This window comes from Pipistrellus kuhlii, unplaced genomic scaffold (assembly GCF_014108245.1).
Source record: "Pipistrellus kuhlii isolate mPipKuh1 unplaced genomic scaffold, mPipKuh1.p scaffold_m20_p_21, whole genome shotgun sequence".
Taxonomy (NCBI): Eukaryota; Metazoa; Chordata; class Mammalia; order Chiroptera; family Vespertilionidae; genus Pipistrellus; species Pipistrellus kuhlii.
Genome location: NW_023425520.1, coordinates 3,983,474 through 4,002,500, shown reverse-complemented (window position 1 = coordinate 4,002,500; position 19,027 = coordinate 3,983,474). Strand labels below are relative to the sequence as shown.

Below are 19,027 nucleotides of genomic sequence, written 5' to 3'. Positions count from 1 at the left end.
CAGTTCTCAGGCTTTGGGAGCCTGCCATGCCTCTCCAGGAACAAAAGCCTCCAGCTCCCAGCTTCTGTAGAGCAGTGAGCCCCTCGTCACAGACCTGACTCCCTGTCTCCCAGGACCTGCCAAGGGCCCTCCAACTCTCCCCAGCCTCAGCCTTGGACTGTGCTGTCTTCCTCCACCACCCAAAACACCCCCCGTGCTGCTCGGAGAGAAGGGCAGAGCTTCCTCCCCCGCCCCCCATCTCCACCTCCCACCTCCCCGAGGATCTATTGCTCCCCTCGCCTTTGACGGATTGCCACCCCAGGCAGTGGACGGTCCTACAGGGCTTCCGGCAGGGCTCACACCTCCCTGGTTGCTGTGCAGTTGAGAGATGTGCTGAGGGGAAAGGCTGGAGTCGAGGGAACAGGAACCAGCCCAGAGGGTATATGCTGTGGGGGCTGGTGCCCGGAGTCCAGCCTCTGCTGACCTCCTGCCTCCCACCCAGGTCGTCTACTACTCTGAAATGCATAAGATCTTCGGAGACCTGACCCAGCAGCTTGACCAGCCTGGCCACTCCGATGAGCAGCGGGAGCGGGAGAATGAAGCTAAACTGAACGAGCTCAGAGCGCTCTCTATTGTGGCTGATGACTGAGCCCCGCCCCTCGGAGCGCCCCTGGAACCTAAGTCGGCTTCTCTAGTCTTTGCCCTTCTCAAGCTTGGGCTCAGGCAGCAGCCAGCGACAGGCCAGCCCTGGGAGAAGGCCCCTACCCTACCTCACCACCCTTTGGAATGAGCCTGGCACCTGGAGCCCCAAGCAGGCTGCTGACTGCCCTGCCATAGCGGGAGCCTGCAGAAGGTGAGCAGCCTGTAAAAACCTGAGGCTTTATTTCCAGAACCATCCAAAGTGCCTCCTGGCCCAGGGCCAGCGCAGGCCGCCCGCCCGCAGCGGGCAGGGGCTCCGTCAGCTCACCGGCGGTCTCACCTTGTGTGCATGGCTGGGATCACATCTACCTCCAAATGACCGTCCGGGACCCCCCTCCCCCTGCTGCCCGCCCACTTCTCTCCTTTTCCGGGAGAGGGCCACAGCACTGTCTGAGAACGAGTGCTGTGGTCCCCCAGCCTCGGCAGGCCCCTCACTCCAGCTCCCAGCACCACAAAGGCTGGCTTTTGTCCTTTTGGTCGAGTGCAGGGAAGATCGGCCTCGCAGGTTCTCTAGGAAATGGATTCAACTCGTGCAAATGTCCAACCCACAGGCCTCAAAGCAACAACAGTGGGTTTGTATCTCACCTGAATATTAGGAATTTTTTTTCCAGTAAAGTTTTCAATAAAATGTTCTTGTACTGTGCTGCAACTAAGGAAAGGAGGAGAGAGCCACCCCAGGTTTTTTTCAGGGTAATGCTACCCCTTGCGGAGCTGGTAATGCCCAGGCAGCATCCTGGCTCCCGACCAGCCAGCAGCCTGAGAGCAGGGGGCTTGCTCTCCCTGCTGCCCACCCACCCGCCTTCTGGAGGCAACTACAGCAGAGGCGGGGCTGAGGGCCCGGAGGGGAAGAGAAAGGGAAAAGCTATGGAGGACACTTGGGGTTTTTTCACTTTGGTTTATTTAAAAAACAAAAGCAAAAAAAACAAAAAAACAAAACCAACTTTATATACAAAGTCAAACTAAAACCACGGATTATGGAAAGAGGTGAGACTCGTGGGGAACAGGAAAAAGGCTGGGCCAGAGCCAATACCACATTCTGAACACAGGGCGCCGGGGGGCAGAAGTGCTGGTTCCTGCTGGCAAGTCCGGGGAGGCTGGAAAAGTGCTCACTGGCCCACAGCCCAACAGCGAGCTGGCTGGCACTGACTCCATTCCTCACAGGCCCGGGACCTGGGCCTGGTAACCTAGCAGGATTTGTGCCATCCAGAGGAAGGGGCGCTTACCCCAGCCAGATTCCACGTTTCTTCGCTTATTGGCATCAGACCTTATGACATAGTCACAGAGCCTTTTTCTCCCCTGTCTTACTCTAAACTGGAAGAGAACAGGAGAAAGCACGAGACTAAAGGGCCCCAGGAGAAACCCCAAGGTGGAAGGCAAAATGACATTGGAGGGGCGAGGGGTGCAGGTGTTGGATTGAGTTGTAAGTGGAACCGGTTCCTCGCTCGTCCGTCCACATAGCACAGGCAGACCCACCCTGCCGGCCTGAGCTCCCTCCACAGGCTGTGCTCCCAGGTCCTGCTCAGCTCCTCTCTGGAACCACAGGCTCTAACGTGAGCAGGCTCCATCGCTGACCTCGCAGGATGGCAGCTCCTGCGTCAAGCCCTCAGTTGCTAGGTGCTGGCTCCTCCTTCTCTACCCAGCTGTCAGCCTGTTTGCAACAGATGGCACGAGAATTAGGACCCAAGGAGAAAGGACTACTACCCACTTCCTCCTGGGACTCAAGTTCACAAGCTGCTGACTGACAGATCCCCTAAGAAGCTGGTGGATGGAGGAGGCGATGGCGAGGTGGACCCAGGCACAGACGCAAGGGGCTGTCACCCTGGCATCTTCCAACTAAGCTGCCCTGGCATCACCCAACTAAGCCAGCTTTCCTGCAGGCTCACCTTCTCAACCATTCGCTGCATCTCCAGCTGCAGGGGAGTCAGGCGCCTCCGGAAGTCGTGCAGCAGCCGCTGGAGCTGGTTCTTCTGCCGCTCAGCCGTGCGGGCCGTGTCCTCGGCCTCCGCCAGCCGGGTGCGCAGCTCCTGCATGTCAGCTGCCAGCGTCTTGTTTGTCACTTCCGTGGCTGAGAAACGGTGATGGCTCTCCTCTGGTGGGAAACACACCGGGAAGACGGGCTGAGTTAAGGATCGGAGCAAGGGGCCTGCAGCCTATGCAGCGGGGTCCCCTTGGTCGCCGTGTACCCATCGCACAGCCACGGGCAGGCCCCGGGGGCGCGCCACTCACCCAGCTTCAGTTCCAGTGTGTGAATCTTGTTCTCCAGGTAGAGCCGCCCGCTGTCCTGCTGCTCCGCACGCTGCAGCAGGTTCCCCACGTGGATCAGGCTGCCGTTGTGGGACACCAGGCCCTTGTGATCCAGAGGGGCGGCCACTGGCTTTGCGCTTTTCCCAGGAGGTAGCAGGTCCAGGTTTCCTAGCAGGGCCATGAGAGGAGGTAAGGGCCGGGTCGTGGGAGGAGAAAGCAGCCTGCCCTGCCCATTCTCCACAGGAGGCTGCAGAGCACCGTACACACCGAAGAGCACCTCCTCAGGAAGCCCACTGTCCGTGCCCTCGGAGCGGCTGTACTGCAGGCTGCGGTACTGGCAGATGTTCTGGGTCACCACCCTGCTGACCAGCTGTTTAGCCTACAGAAAACACACCCAAGATCCCCTGGTCAGAAGGTGCAAACCTTGCCCCCGGGATGTGAAAAAGCCTAGAAGTGGAGCATCCCAAGTCGTCATCCCCCCCAGTGTAGGTGCGTGCCTGTGCACGTTACGTCAGGTGAGGCCACCTCAGAAAGGACCAAGGGGGGCGAGGGAAGGCACCTGCTCTGCACTGAGCCGGAGCCCGAGGGTAAGCAGGATCCTCTCCAAGTCTCGACGGTGCAAGTAGCCACACCAGTTGGCATCAAAGAAGACGAACGCGAGAAGACAATCCAAAGGGAGCACAGCAGAGGGGTCCAGCTCCTTGGGCTGCAAAAAGAGGAAACAAGGATGAACGGGGTTATAAACTGTTCTCTCAACGGCTAATCGCTCCTTCACAGGTGAGTGGCATGGCTGGCAGTTCCACCCAACCGCACCTTCCACTTGGAGACCTGACCTGAGCTTATAACCCAACGGGCCGTCCCACCCAGGGACCCTATGTGCTCCTAGACCAGCCACCGCTCAGTCACCCTGACCGACTCAGGAGTGCCCCTGGGTCCTGCGGAGGTGCTGTTCCATGAGCCACGAACCACGTCTGGTCAGTCAACAGACAATGGAGGTCCGTGGGTAGAGTATGGCTCCCAGGACGGCTCAGGCCTTGCTGAGTGTCACTGTCAGAGGCCGGAGGGGCAGAACGTTGGTCTTACCATGTCCTGAAGGGAAGAGAATTCCATCTCTGACTGGTTGGAGGCAACAGACCGGACCTCGGAATCCTCCAGTTTGGCTGCTGCTACAGAAGGCCCGGCATGAGCTTGGAGCGGGGACCACATGGCCACACCCACAGGAGAATGCTAGAGCCAGTCCCTCCCCCGCCCGCGTGTCCCCTCCCCCGTGCTCACCAAACTCCTCCTCCCCGTCGTCCCGCAGCAGCAGCAGCTCTGGGTCCAGGGCCATCTCACAGAGGTCCTCGGCCGCCGCCTCCGCCCGGGGCTTCTCCTCTTCCTCTCCTCCGGAAGACGGGGGTTTGGGTAAAACCCCATCTTCCTTCTGAGGAAAGCAGACCGAGATGAGGAGGACTGTCCCCTGTGATTACTAACAATGACAATGGCTAACACTGAGTGTCACCCCTCCAGGCCCTGTTAAGGGCTCTGAATGCACCTCGTCATGTAAAGTATTTCATTGCACATGTCCAGAGCAGATCAGGGCACTTTCCAGACAGACACAGGGATTCTCCCAGGAGTCCAGCGCCGCCCGTAAGAAATTAGGGTGACCTGAGACCGATCAGTGAGGTGAGAAGCCCCAAGTGCTTTAGAAGCGCTAAGAGAATGCAGTGTCCTGGTTAACCACCGCACCTGTGCCCCTCAGACACTCCGCACTGAGCTCCCTGTGCTGCCGCCAACCACGCTTCCCTTCCCTCCTGCGCCCGCTCGCCTCCTGACGCAGTGGCACAGCACTCATTGCCGTGGGCCCCATCAAGGCCAGCACCTGCGCCCGTTCCACCCCAGGCTCCCGCATATGAGTGAGCGGGGTTCTGAGAGACCGTACGTGCTCAGAACAGCACCTGCTACCACGCAGCACTCGTTCTGTTGAGCGTTACTATGTGCAGCCCAGTGCCCGCGCAGGGGCAGAGTACTCACCGGTGGGGTGTCTGACTCGGCAGCTGGGCCCTCACTCTGTACCTCCTCCTTGGACTCCTTGGCCACCTCCTCCTTGACCACTTCTTCCTCCTTGGCCACCTCCTCCTTCTCAGGTTCAGGGGGGGCCACGACCTTCTCAGGAAGGCTCAGCAGCATCTTATAAATCCTGTAGCCAAAGTCCCTCTGCAGCATCTCCAGGAACAGCTCAGCCAACACCATCACCTGGCGAAGAGGCCCACGGTATCAGGACAAGGGAACGTCCTGAGCCCATCACACACCGTACCCCGCTCCTCCACCCACCTCGAAGGAGATCCTCTCTCTGGGCCTCCGGTCCTCCACAATGCTGTGCAGGGACAGGCTCACGCAGCCGGGGCGGGCCACGACAGCGGGTTCCAGAGGGGGCGGAGGGGCCTCTGGGAGGTCAGTGTCCGCTTCCTGCTGGGCGCTGGCCTCCGGGTTCTCCGCATTCTCCTTAGTGTCCGCTCGTTGCTCCGATGCCTCGCCTGCCTGTTCTGTAGGCTCTGTTTCCTGTGATAAAAGCCAGGAGCTGTGGCCACCTGGGCTTTGGTCAGGGCACCTATTCTCCCACCTGTTCGTGAGGCTGTGCCTTACCGCGGGCACCTCCTGGGCCGGGGGAGCCGCCTCTGCGGCCTTCTGCTGGCACAGCGCCTCCCACTCCTCCAGAGTAGGCATGATGGTCCACACATCCGGCAGGTACACCACCACGGTCTGCAGCCGCTTCGGGGGTCCTGGCTGCAGGTACTGAAACTCGGCAAAGCGCCACCTGCTCACGGCAAAGGGAAAGGAAGTAGTGACCCCAGACATTGGCAAGCAAGTGCTCCAGTTTCCAATCACCATTTAGTGAGCACACCTGCGAGCCAAGCTTTGAAAGTTCAAAAATAAAAGGTACAGACAGGTCCCTAAGAAATGGTTAGTCAAGGGGGAGACACAAGTAAGCAGACATTTACCAAGGTGCTGCAGGGGTCCTCAAACTTTTTAAAGTGGGGGCCAGATCACGGTCCCTCAGAGAGCTGGAGGGCCGGACTATATGAACTACTAATTCCTACTGTAACACCTCGGCTGCGCTCACTGCCCAAAAAACCTGGCGGGCCGGATCAGACTCCTCTGCGGGCCGCATGTGGCCCGCAGGCCGTAGTTTGAAGACGCCTGTGCTAAGGTAACAAGAAGCACTGAAGGGGGGGAGGGGTTAGCTGCCCTTCCACACTCACATCCCTACTCATGATCTAGGTCAGTGGTCGGCAAACCATGGCTCTCAAGCCACATGTGGCTCACAAGCTGTGGTTTGCCGCTCTGCTAACTAATGAGTTTGCCGACCACTGATCTAGGTGACCATTTTTGAGGGCTGGAGAGAGCGATGAGCTGGGACTAGGGAACAAAGCTAACAGGTCAAAAAGGTGCAGAAGCGTGGCCTGAGCAGTCGCCCGCGGGAAGCCACTCACCACTTGGTGCAGGCGCTCAGGTCAATGCCGGTCTGGGCCTGTGCACAGCGGATGGCAGTGCGGACTAGCACCTGCGGGTCACCCTTGGGGTCGAGGCCGTCCAAGGAAGGAGACCACTCACCCCCAACCAGCACTGCCTCTTCTTCTTTCCGGCCCAGCAAAAACTGCAAAATGAGATCATGGGTAAGAAAAAAAAAAAAAATTACCTGGGTCTCCCACTGGAAGGCAGCCTGCCTCCACTGGGGATGTGGCAAAGAGTCCACGGGACGGGGGGGGGGTGGCTTCTCCACTCATGAACACAACCAGCCACATAACGTTCTGACAAATAAGAACAGCTCTGAGCCAAAACCGGTTTGGCTCAGTGGATAGAGCGTCGGCCTGCGGACTGGAAGGTCGCAGGTTCGATTCCGGTCAAGGGCATGTACATTGGTTGAGGGCACATTCCCCATAAGGGGTGTGTGCAGGAGGCAGCTGGTCGATGTTTCTCTCTCATCGATGTTTCTAGCTCTCTATCCTTCTCCCTTCCTCTCTGTAAAAAATCAGTAACATATATTTAAAAAAAATAAAAATAAAAATAAAAAAGAACAGCTCTGAGCAATGCTATGCTCCTGGAAAATCAGAGGTGTTTCAGCTCTGAAAAGCCTTGTTTTAGGAGTTCATGAATAGGAGCTGAGCTGCTGAAAATGTGACACAGGCCCTAACCGGTTTGGCTTAGTGGATAGAGCCTCAGCCTGCAGACTCAAGGGTCCCAGGTTTGATTCCAGGCAAGGGCATATACCTTGGGTGTGGGCACATCCCCAGTAGGGATGCAGTTGATTGATATTTCTCTCTCATCAATATTTCTCTCTTTCTCCCTCTCTGTAAAAAATCAATAAAATACATTTTTTTTTTTTAAAAAGAAAAAGAAAATGTGACACGGACTGGACGTTATCAATGAAAGCATCTGCCTCATGGACTCCAGCTCTCACCTTAATCTGCTTCAAAGGGTGTTCTGGGGTCTCCCTTGGCTCAGCCACGTCATCCACAAAGAGCATGCAACAACGGAACAGTTCCTCCAGGCCCGGGGAGGAGAGCAGCAGTACCTGTGGAGGGGGGCGGGGAGGACGCTCAAGAGCTTTCTCAGCCTCCAACAACGGGAGCAGGCGGCGGGACCCCCGCCTACTAACCTTGGAACTGTATGCGGGGTCGCTGTCTGCAGGGACTGGCTCAGCACCAGTGTCTGGAGCTGGCTCCTTCTCAGAAGATACCTGGATGCGGCTCGGGGGGTGGAGGGAAAGGGGCTGGCTCAGAGGGAAGGCTGACAGCCAGCTCAGGTGCACAGCCAGGAAATCTGAGGGGACCAGGAGCGCGCGGTAACGGCGCTGGAGTTCTAGGAAGTCACAGGTGGGGCTGCAGGAAGAAGGCAAGGGATCCAGGATAAGCCAAGACTAAGTTATCTTTTAAATGGAACTATTTAAAAATAATTTTTAAAATAAAAGGGCAAATTATATAATCTGGGAAAGAATTTCTAAGTAAGACACATCTGGGGGGGGAAATGGACCCGATTTAATCACCAAAATGTTACAACCTCTAAAGGCAAAATAGTTAAACTGGAGAGGAAAACATTTGCAATACACAACAGAGAAAAGAGTCACTGCTTAATATAAAAGGAACCAAAAAAATCACTAACCAAAAGTTCACAAGTCTAAGAGAATACTAGGGAAAGTGACATCAATAGAAATGAGACTTAAAAGCCATATAAATATGCTCAATCTCACTTATAATTAAAGAAATGCAAATCAGAATATCACTTTTCACCCACCAGACTGACAAAGATAAAAACGCTTGATAAGGCAGTGTTGGCAGAGGCCTGGGGAAACAAGTAATTCATGCCCCAAAGGTGAGAACTAAACTGGTCTGACCTCTTTAAAAGAATGGGCAATACTCTCTCTTCCTCTCTCACTGAAAAACCAAAATACATAAAAGAATGGGCAATATCCATCAAAGTTCAAAGCCAGATCCTTTGGGTCAGCCACTCCATTTCTAGGCGCTGATCTCAGTAAAATGTTTGCACCTGTCCGCATGGATGCATGCAAAAGGATGTTTATTACAACAATATTTAGGATAAGTGTGAAAATGGGGAGAGCTGGTTAAAAAAAATGATGGTCCATCCATTCAGTGGAATGCCATATAACTGCTAAAAAGAATGAGCGCAAGCTAATAAACATTAATATGGAAAAAATTCTAAGATATATTAAGTGAAAAAGCCAAGTACCAAACACTGTACAATAGGCCTCAATTTCACATTAAAGTTTTTAAAAAACACAGGTGTGTGTGTGTGTAATTGTTAGCAGTCATGTTCTGACTGGATGTGACAGGGCAATCGCTGTCTTGTGAGATGGAGCCACGTGGCTCAGCACGGAGAACAAGAGGCTCTGCCTAGGCCCGGGAGAGGAACGGGGCACTGGGAAGAGCAGGCACAGCCCTCCGCTCCCACCGTGAGGAGGTGCCAGGACCTGCCCCCTCACCACAGCTGGGCCTCAGTGGACTTTGCCTCTCCACTGCCAGATGGAATCTGAAATCGCTCATCTACCTAGTCAATTTCTTTTTCCCCCCCTAAAATATTAATACTGAGATTATCTTAGTAAGGTTTATAAACATTTAAAATTCCTAACCAATTGATGCAAGTGCCCAAAATTACATTATTAAGAATAACTGAGCAAAGACTTACTGTCCACAGTATTTATTAACTGTTTGTCTTAGCTCAAATATTCATGCTTCATAGTTCAGGAACAGAGGTCAGTGACAAAACTCCCAAAGAAATTCTTTACATTCCCAGATCACTTTGCTCTAAAAGACACCAACCTTCCTCGTCTCCTCAATATCTTTCATGGAATCATAATTTCTGTGGAAATCTGTGTCTGCCTTGTTTCTTGGTTCAGCCACACAAACTTACAGGCAGCTACGAACCCCAGGGGTACAATGATGGCTCCAACAATACAGACCAGAGACCGAGTGTCTGAGGTTCTCACACAGCACTGGGAGACGCGGCAGTTCGTATTCTCGACACGCACGTCCTTCCTGACGGAGAACTGGACGGCGCTCCGGCAGCGCGCAGTACCCAAGTAGAACTCCTAGTTTCTATGACCGAGCAGTGAACTGGCTTGCAGGCTACATGCTGTAGCACTTAGAGAACAGTGCAGAAATCCAGTCCCAGCCTTCCTATGAGCTGTGGTTTCTACCTGAACTGTAACTGCTACTGACCCGCAAGCCTCAGTCCTAGCCTGGCATAACCACTGCTGGTGATCAGCTCAAAGTTCCCCCAGGGCACCCATGTCAGTGGTGCCCTGCTGGTCAAAATCTGAGATTGTGAAGTAAAAAAACTGTCACAATAAAAAACAAAACAAAAACAAAATGTCATAAGAACACACACTCATACACACAAACTCTCACACAGACTATCATTTACACAAGACTCTGTTACCAGCTGCAAGCTGCACCCCCACCCGCACCAGCCTTGCACTCACCTGTCCACAGTATAGGGAGTGAGATGGACCCGGTAAGGAGGCAGGTCATGCCTCGGTTTCTTAGCACCCCACGGCTCTCCGCCAGCCCGCTGTTTGCGTTTCTTGGAGTCATAGTCATCGCTGAGGTTGAGCCATCGCCAGAAGGAAGAAACCACACTGTTACTTACGATTCAGCATACACGGGCCTAACAGGAACTGGAAATACTCTGACTCCCCAATGTTGAAGAAATGGATAAAGAAGCCATGCTAACAGCCATAGAACAGATTGTTATAAAGATATGAAAATGGATATTTAGATGCTTTTAATAACCATTCATGTTAAGCAAAAGAATGGTAACACTGTACATACAGCAGTGCCTCAACTGTGCAAAGAAAAGCTTTAAGACTGAAGAGAAATAAAATTAATGGTAGTTGCCTCTGACTAAATTAAATACTTTCAGAACTTTATAAATTATAGTTAACAATTTTTTTAATGAACAGAAAAGACTTTAACTTATTATTATTCTTTGTTAATCCTCACCCAAGGATATCTTTTCATTTATTTTATTTTTTTTTTTTTTGAAAGAGTGATGGGGGGAGGGAAATATCAATGTGAGAGAGACACATCACCTGGTTGCCTCCTGCACACACACCAAACAGGCCAGGGACTGAACTCACTACCCTTTGATTATACAGGCCCAATTCTAACCCCTGAACACACCAGCCAGGGCTGATTTTTTAAAAAAGACATATGTTAACCATGCTAATTGTTCCATAAAGTAAGTTTTACTAAAAGCGAAAGCTTGGCTGGTGTGGCTCAGTGGTTGAGCAGCGCCACAGGAACCAGGAGGTCAAGGCTTAATTCCCGGTCAAGGCCACATGCCCAGGTTGCTGCTCAGTCCCCAGTCCGGGGAGTGCAGGAGGCAGCCAATCAGTGATTCTCTCTCTCTCTCTCTCCCTCTCCCTTCCTCTCTCTGAAATCAATAAAAACGTATTTTCTATAATAAAAGACAAATGGCCCTAACCGGTTTGGCTCAATGAATAGAGTGTTGGCCTGCAAACTGAAAGGTCCCAGGTTCGATTCCGGTCAAGGGCGTGTACCTTGGTTGCAGGCACATCCCCAGTAGGGGGTGTGCAAGAGGCAGCTGATCGATGTTTCTCTCATCGATGTTTCTAACTCTTTATCCCTCCCCCTTCCTCTCTGTAAAAAATCAATAAAATATATTTTTTTTAAAAGATAAATAAATGATACAGTTCTCATAATGAATCCTTGGCAATGCATATTAAAGTCATAAGATACTCTTGATATAGTAATTCCACTCTGGAAAATTTATCCCAAGGATGTTAGTTCAAAAGAAGAATAAAGGTTATATATAGGGGGGGGGTGGGGAATCAAGCTGAGAGAAAAAAATAAAACCACATTCACATCCAGTAATGCCTGTATTTTTATCCTAAATAAGAAAAATAATCACACAGCCATTACAACAATCATGAGGTTTACATGGAAAAATGTTTAATAAAAACGTATAAAAATAACTTGAACTTTAAGATTAAAATTGTAAAATGTATGTATATAGATAAAGACTAGAAAAGAAAATGGGGGAAAGTGGCAATAAGTAATTTTTCTCTACAAAATTATTTTCTAAAAAGAATGGTACCTTTAAAGGGAAGGAAAGAGTCCTAACTGGGTTGCTCAGTGGTTACAGAATTAGCCCACAAACTGAAGGTTCTTGGGTTCGATTCCAGTCAAGGGATGGAACCTCAGTTGCAGGCTCAATCCCGGCCCCAGTTGGGCATGTGCAGAAGGCAATCTGTCAATGTGTCTCTCTCACATCGATGTGCCTGTGTGTCTCTCCCCCTCCCTCCACTCTTCCTCTCTCTCTAAAAACTAGTGGAAAAATATCATCTGGTGAAGTTTAACAAAAAATAGAAAAATAGCCGAAACCGGTTTGGTTCAGTGGATAGAGCGTCCGCCTGGGGACTGAGAGGTCCCGGGTTGGATGTACTTTGGCTGTGGGCACATCTCCAGTAGGGGGTGTGCAAGAGGCAGCTGATTGATGATTCTCTCTCATCAATGTTTCTCTCTATTCCTCTCTCTGCCTCTCTGTAAATAATCAATAAAATATATATTTTTTTTAATAAAAAAATAAAAAGAAGTTTTTTAACTTTATATAACAGCATGCACTACTCTATACATTCTTATAATAAATTACTCATCATTGTATCACTGTTATGGGTGCAATAAATAAAAACAGGTCAGAAAAAAACTTTAAACAATATAAAACAATGCCAGATTAATAAGGGGAAAACCCTCACGTCAGGGAGAGGAGAGTGAAGGGGGCCTAATATATGATGATGAAAGATAATTGATCTTGGGTGGCAGGCACAGTGCAATGTACAGACCTGTAACAGCAATCTACACCTGAAACCTATATGATCCTATTAACCAATGTCACCCCAATAAATTTAATTTTAAAAACCAAAGAAAACTTCCCTAGTCATTACACCCCAGGAGGTAAGTTGTTATATTTAACACAACATTTTTCTTTTTATTATTATTATTTTTATTGATTTCAGAGAGGGAGAGGGAGAAATAGAAACATCAATGATGAGAATTACTGACTGCCTCCTACAAGCCCCCTACTGGGGATGGAGCCTGCAAACCAGGTATGTGCCCTGACCAGGAATTGAACCGTAACCTCCTGGTTCATAAGTCAACACTCATCCACTGAGCCACACCAGCAGGGCCAAAGCTTTTCTCTTGTGTCCGCCTGGGTAATTTCCCTGCTCATTTCCATCTCCATCCAGAAGCTGCCTTCTAATCCTGCTTTACTGGGATGTCAGTGCTTCAGTGTTTCTAACAGAACCGCTCCCAACTCATCTGACAGCTCTCTCAGCTGGTTTATGACTGGAGTGAACTCTTCTGTAAATGCTGCCAACCTACAGCTAAACCAGATGTCCCACTGAGTCCTGGGAGTTCCACACCACTTTCCACTCCCGTTGTGGCCTGTCAGGAACAGGTTACAAGGCAGCACCAGCGGAAGGCATCTCGGTGACCTCAGCAGGAGACACTGATCCCTGCATCCCAGAGCCTAAAATTCACAATAAAACCTGGCTTCCAGCCAAAACACTATTCCTTTATAAGCTGCTGTTCTCCCCAGGATGACCCAATTCTTACTACCCACTTCCCTACTCGGCAAATTCTGTTACTGACGGTAACATCTCTCCTTTCTGTAAAAGCCACAACACGGAAGCATTAGAGCCAGAGTAATGACATGGGCCTCGCACAGGGCTTGACATATCCAGGCCAAGCAAACGCAGCTGACTGTATAGAAAGGCTGAACTTGAACCCAAAGCAGAGAGTTCATAGCAGCCACTGAGTTCCATCCAGGTTGCATGATCCCTGAGCACAATTACTGTGATTTTGTAATGAAGCCTTAATAAATGCATGGAATATGAGAGGTGAAAAGTCCTTAGAAATTGACGGCGAAGATGCACCAGATGAGAGAGGTGGGTATATGAAAAATGTGTACCAGTGACTTGAGAATGGGACAATGTGTTTAAAGTAGTGAAGACACCGGAAAACAATCCAGGGGACCGTCAAAGCGACCCCCTCGTTAGAATTCACAATAACCCATTGAAGGGAGCGCACACTCGCGTCAGCACAGAGACTTGCTACATCACTGCCTAAGCTTTCAGAGTTACTCCATGAACCTTTTAAGTGTTGACTTTGGACTGCATTCTCGGCCTTGACCATGTAATGATTTACTGGCTTCCGGGACTAGGGGTTTTCTTCTTAGTATAGTTCTCACTTCAAAAGAGAACAAGGACGTAAGAGCATATTCTGGAGTAATGGAAATATTCTACATTTTTTTTCTTGTTATTAATCCTCACTCAAGGATACTTTTCCATTGAATTTTAGAGAGAATGGAAGAGAGGGAGACAGAGAGAAACATCAATGTGAGAAATACAAATCGATTGGTTGTATCCCACACATGCCCCAACCAGGGCAAGAGGTCAAGCCTGCAACAGAGGCACCTGCCCCTCAACCAGAACCGAACCCAGGATGCTCCATCCACCGAGCCAAACTGGCTAGGGCTCTACATCTTAATAGGAGTGAGGGTTCCATGGGATTTTCCACTCATCAAAATTGTCCAGTTAAGATTTATCCATTTTAACCTATACAAATTTTACCTTTAAAAAAAAAATCAAGTACGAGACATGGAGTAGAGAGAGGTAGAGATTAAAAAAAGAGAGAGAGAGAATAGCAGATGTTGATACTTGAAACTGGGTGATGTATATGAGAGTTCATCATCCTCTTCTGTTTACTATGCTTATACTTGAAATTTTCTACAATAAAAAGTTAAGATAAGACCAACAGGTGGAAATAGAACAAGTCTTAAACTAGTCTAGAGCTTCACTCCCAGGGATATAGGGAGAGAGTAAGGCAAGATAAAGAAGAAAACAGGTAGTATGCTCTTGGCAGGCCCCGAAGCTCACATGATACAGGATGGCCGAGGAGGCCCCAAAGGCCCGAATCCACCATGCCCGTCCACACAAGGCCAAGAAACTGTTTGCATGTCCCAGGCACAGGCCTGGACTTCTAGGCAGAGACCCACACTGATACATGCAATGTATATAAAGAAATGTTTTATATAAGGAATTAAAACATATTCTACAAAGTTACTTTTTTGGGGACAAGTACCATTTTCCTGAAAGTTGTTTTGTTTTAGAGACAAAGACAAGTCCAGGGAAGGAAGAAAAGACACTGATTTATGCATTCAGTGGTTGTTGCTTTTATGTGCCCTGACCAGGGATTGAACCCACAACTTTGGCATAGTGGGACAACCCTCTAACCCAGTGTTTCCCAAAGTGTGGTACGAGTACCCCCAGGGGTACGGGAAGAGTTCGGTGGGGATATGTACTGCACCGTGCTTAGCTGTGCCTAATTCTACGTTCTCATGAGTAGAAGGGGGACTCAGCGTTACGAAAATTATAGAAAGGGTACACATATGTCAAAAGTTTGGGAAGCACTGCGAGTCTAACCAAATGAGCTACTGGCCAGGGCCATTTGATAGATTTGATTCTTAGTATCTCAATCTTAGGGACTAGACATAAAAGGGGAAATTATATATTAAGAAAAAATTCAATATAATATTTTTAAAGATGAGCTACATCAAATCTGCTTACTGAACCAGTTTATAAAATTCCAATATTTGTATAAACCTCACGTGTCTGCCTAATTCAGGGAAAAGGAACTAGGATCTAGCTGCCGGAAGAGATTGTTAGTGTCAGCAGATGGTAAAGGAATGGGCGGTGCTCCTAGAGGCAAATAAAGGAAATAAAACATTTTTCTGGTTGAACATCCTCTTACCTTCGGCCCTGATCCAACCGGCCATGAGGGCCCCGAGCAGGAAATCTATTCAGGTGGCTCAGATGAAGTGTGTGGGATGTTTGGAAGAGACTCAGAGCTGCAGAGAGGAAATGGCTGGTGACTCCAAATTCTAAATATCCAACTTTCCCTCTCCCTTTCTCTCAGTGCACACAAATACCCACTTCTAGTCACAGAGCAGCAACCTGACAGTTACAAGTCCATTCATCCAGAGTACCCCATAAAACGACACCCCAACATCCATGCCACTGGTACTCACGCTTTTGAGGAAAGAGTGGGGGAATCCGGTGAGGCTGGAAGATCAGCTGGGGCTGAGCTCCCAGAATCCCTTGCTTCTGGCCCAGGGCTGCCACATGTAGAAGGGGAGGTGCTGGGGACTTCAGGAGGGGCTGCAGGGCAGTAACCAGGAAATTCAGGGCATCCCATAGTTAACGAGCCCGTCCCCTCAACAAAAGTAAGGCTCGTGCCCAGCTGTCAGGACACAGGGGCTTCGCTCCCTCCCTTTTCCAATGCACGTGACCAGGAGCGAGAAATACCTGATTGGAGAGCGTTTGCACCTTGACAGCATTCCAAGGCACTGCCTGGCCTGGGTTGTATGCAGCCTTCACCAGCACCTTCTCACCCAGCTGGGGCAGCCGGCCCTTCACCACACTGCCAGCACAGAAGCCTAGTCAGGACACCCTGGAAAAGCCACCCTAACTTCCCCAATGAGCCCTTCCGATTGAGATTTCTCGCACCCTTGCATAAACACAGGAGAGCAACGGCTTCCAAGGAGCCCCAAGAACATGGTGACAGAACAGAATCGAACAAGCATTTCCAAAAAGACCAAGCCTCAAACCCACCTGAGCTGAAAAAAGACCTCTTCGTCCACCACCCCAAAATAGTCGTGCAAGCTGGTGACAATGCCCGTGAAGACCCGCTGCTTCTCCCCGCCCTGTAAGAGAGTGCAGTTAAAACGGAGCGTTTACTCACATTCTGCCATTAGCATCTCATCTCCATCTACACACCCGCCCAGCTCAGTCAGAATACCGCATCAAGACTCATAGGGAAGGCCGAAACCGGTTTGGCTCAATGGATAGAGCGTCAGTCTGCGGACTGAAAGGTCCCAGGTTCGATTCCGGTCAAGGGCATGTACATTGGTTGCGGGCACATCCCCAGTAGGGGGTGTGCAGGAGGCAGCTGGTCGATGTCTCTCTCTCATCGATGTTTCCAGCTTTTTATCCCTCTCCCTTCCTCTCTATAAAAAAATCAATAAAATATATTTTCTAAAAAAAGATTCATAGGGAGGGAAGCATACATGTTTAGTGGACATAATCCCATCTTTTTGCCTGGGGGTGGGTAGGGGTGGGGAGTATGCTGATTCTTGCATCACAAACTTCTAGGATTCCCAGTTATTTTATTCCAAGGAGCACCTAGAGATTTCCCTAATTTAGCCAAAATGTAAGATTCCCCGGTCAGAGGTGTCTAGTCACCTCCATACTGGCCCAGGACAGGAGTGTCAGGAAGGAAGAGCACTGTGATGTAAAAATGAAAGCATCAGGCACCCACACATGCTGAGTAGTCCCAAGCCCTAAAACTCACCAGAAAGGAGGCCCCACCTACCTGCAGGTGCCTGGCATTCTGGGACAGGTCTGTGGCCACAGGAGGAGTGAGCAAACCAGGAGGAGGACCCAGAAGAGATGTTGCAGCTGTGCCTACAGGGACAGAGAAGCAAACTCCATCAACCGCACTTGCCATCGTTAGGCACCACAGTCCACTGGGGCAGCGAGTTTCCACCTTCTCCATCTCACCACACACACACACACAAAGTACTAAAATTCTGCAGCACACCAAAAAATATTTTGCCGAAACCGGTTTGGCTCAGTGGATAGAGCGTAGGTCTGTGGACTCAAGGGTCCCAGTTTGATTCCGGTCAAGGGCATGTACCTTGGCTGTGGGAACATCCCCGGTAGGGGGTGTGCAGGAGGCAGCGGGTCGATGATTCTCTCTCATCGACGTTTCTAACTCTCAATCTCCCTTCTCTGTAAAAAAATCAATAAAATATATTTTTAAAAATATATTTTTGTCAACATGACACACAAAAAATAGGTATAATTTTTATTCATTCACACCAGATGGTTATTGTCATTTTTTCAATTTTACAAACAATACGTTTGGCTGTTGTCATTTTTTCATTTGACAATCTAAGGGAAAAGAGGTCACTGCCCCTGACTACGTAGTCAGATATTGCATGTTTTAAAAATCCTGCTGCAGCACACCGGTTGAAAATCGCTAAACGAGAGGATATGGCAAACTCAAAAGGCAAAGTGGCTCCAAGCAACACTTCCACAGGGTTTCGCTGGCAACCACTGTGGGCAGCTCTTATTTCCCTAAGCAACATCAGCAGCAAATTGCACTCCACCAAGGAAAACGCAAAAGCCCTGTTTTTAAAGACCCAACGCGCATCTTTTCCAGGATGAGCCCCGGTAGGGATAAAGGTGATCACCTGAGAAGTTACGTCCCCCTGGAAGTGGGTTGATCCGCTGACGCTTAAACTGGGACATTAGGATGGCTGTCTTCTTTCAGAGTCTTAGGGGGGGAAAACCTTCAATCAGAAAAGAAATAGATTACCAGCTCATAGGGGAATTTTCCATCAACCTCAACACAGGAATTAAGTATCTGGAGGAGAGTGGGGAGAATGAATGGAGATGGTGGGTGAAAGGGAATATAAAGAGTAGCAGAAAATGAGGGAATTACATTGTTCCAGTTCGCCCTCACAAATAACCTGGCGGTGGGTGATACTGTCACGCGGTTTTAAAGAGCAAACTGAAGCTCAGAGATTGACACTTGCCCGAGGCCATACAACCAGGTAGTGACTAAACCGGGACTCACACCCGGTCACCCGACAATGTATAGCACTCCTCTCACTATGAGGATGGGTGGGGGTTGGGGGGCTGGAAAGAGTCCGGAGACGTTCATTCATTCAAATACATCCGCCAAAATGCTCCACGCAAGGCCCAGAAAAATGAAGGAGGCTGCCGCTAGAGAGATCGTGTGGTCCTCTGCCCGGAAGCCCGGCCCGCGGTCTCTCCCTCCTCCCCCTCCCCTCCCCGGCCTGGTAGGCAGCACGGTGGCCCGGCTGACCGCGAATCCGGTTGCGCACCCGCCCTCCCGCTCCCATGTTCCCCGGCCCTTCGCTCCCGCTTCAGGGGCCGCCGGGGCCGGACCTCCCGGGCCGGGTCACAGCCAGGCCACCGCGGAAAGACGGAGGCGCACGGTTTCTCCTCCTCCCGCCCGCCCGCCCGCCCCCGGGGCCGTGGCCGTTGCCAGGGAGACGGGACTTGCAGTCCAAGGGGGGCTCGGCCCCTTCCACGCCCGAGCATCTTCGCCGCCGGCCCTCGCAGCCCCCCGGTTGGGGGAGGAGCTAAGAAGCAGAAGGGCGGCGGGGGGCCCACAGACCCACCTGCGGGCCAGGGCCGCGACACCGGGGGACAAAGGCACCCGGAACCACCACAGCCGCTGCAGGCGCCGCCACCGGAAGCGCCTCTCCGGAAGCGCGACCACTAGTCGGAAGCTGCCACTCTCCCGGATATAGTCCCTCCCTCCGCTCCACCGACCTCTCCCTTCCCCCACGCGAGCCTGCCGTGGGGCTCCGACGCGGGAGCGGAAGTACGCCTTCCCCTATCGGATGCGCTTTAGGGAGTTGCGCCGGGGTGGTGTTCTCGCTTAAGTGTCCCATTAGAAAAATGAGCATCAGAGAATTGGTTCTTGGTCCA

At 50.8% G+C, this 19,027-nt stretch overlaps 2 protein-coding genes across 6 annotated transcripts in view; one reads left to right on the top strand and one right to left on the bottom strand.

The window, feature by feature from the left end:
• The window catches only part of BIN3 (bridging integrator 3), a 46,721-nt gene extending 45,385 nt beyond the window's left edge, over window positions 1–1,336 (top strand). For all 4 annotated transcript variants that reach the window (XM_036450357.2, XM_045585900.1, XM_036450358.2 and 1 more), the window contains one exon: window positions 482–1,336. In XM_036450357.2, the coding sequence (XP_036306250.1) occupies window positions 482–628 (147 nt within the window). In that variant the 3' untranslated portion in view covers window positions 629–1,336. The remainder of the gene's footprint in view (window positions 1–481) is intronic.
• A 230-nt stretch (window positions 1,337–1,566) lies between these two features.
• CCAR2 (cell cycle and apoptosis regulator 2) lies at window positions 1,567–18,868 on the bottom strand. Of its 2 annotated transcripts, none has more exons than XM_036450341.2 (21): window positions 18,715–18,868; window positions 17,758–17,856; window positions 16,875–16,966; window positions 16,115–16,206; window positions 15,809–15,923; window positions 15,532–15,661; window positions 15,255–15,351; window positions 9,902–10,021; window positions 7,562–7,784; window positions 7,364–7,477; window positions 6,396–6,559; window positions 5,548–5,719; window positions 5,236–5,463; window positions 4,936–5,157; window positions 4,198–4,345; window positions 4,006–4,088; window positions 3,482–3,628; window positions 3,190–3,301; window positions 2,905–3,090; window positions 2,562–2,767; window positions 1,567–2,326 (listed from the first exon to the last, which is right to left on the bottom strand). In XM_036450341.2, the coding sequence occupies exons 2-21, from the start codon at window positions 17,813–17,815 to the stop codon at window positions 2,282–2,284; spliced, it is 2,754 nt and encodes a 917-aa protein (XP_036306234.1). In that variant the 5' UTR covers window positions 17,816–17,856; window positions 18,715–18,868; the 3' UTR covers window positions 1,567–2,281. The 2 variants fall into 2 exon arrangements, with proteins under 2 accessions (XP_036306234.1, XP_036306236.1); XM_036450343.2 differs by having other exon boundaries at window positions 4,006–4,085.
• Window positions 18,869–19,027: the final 159 nt, after the last annotated feature.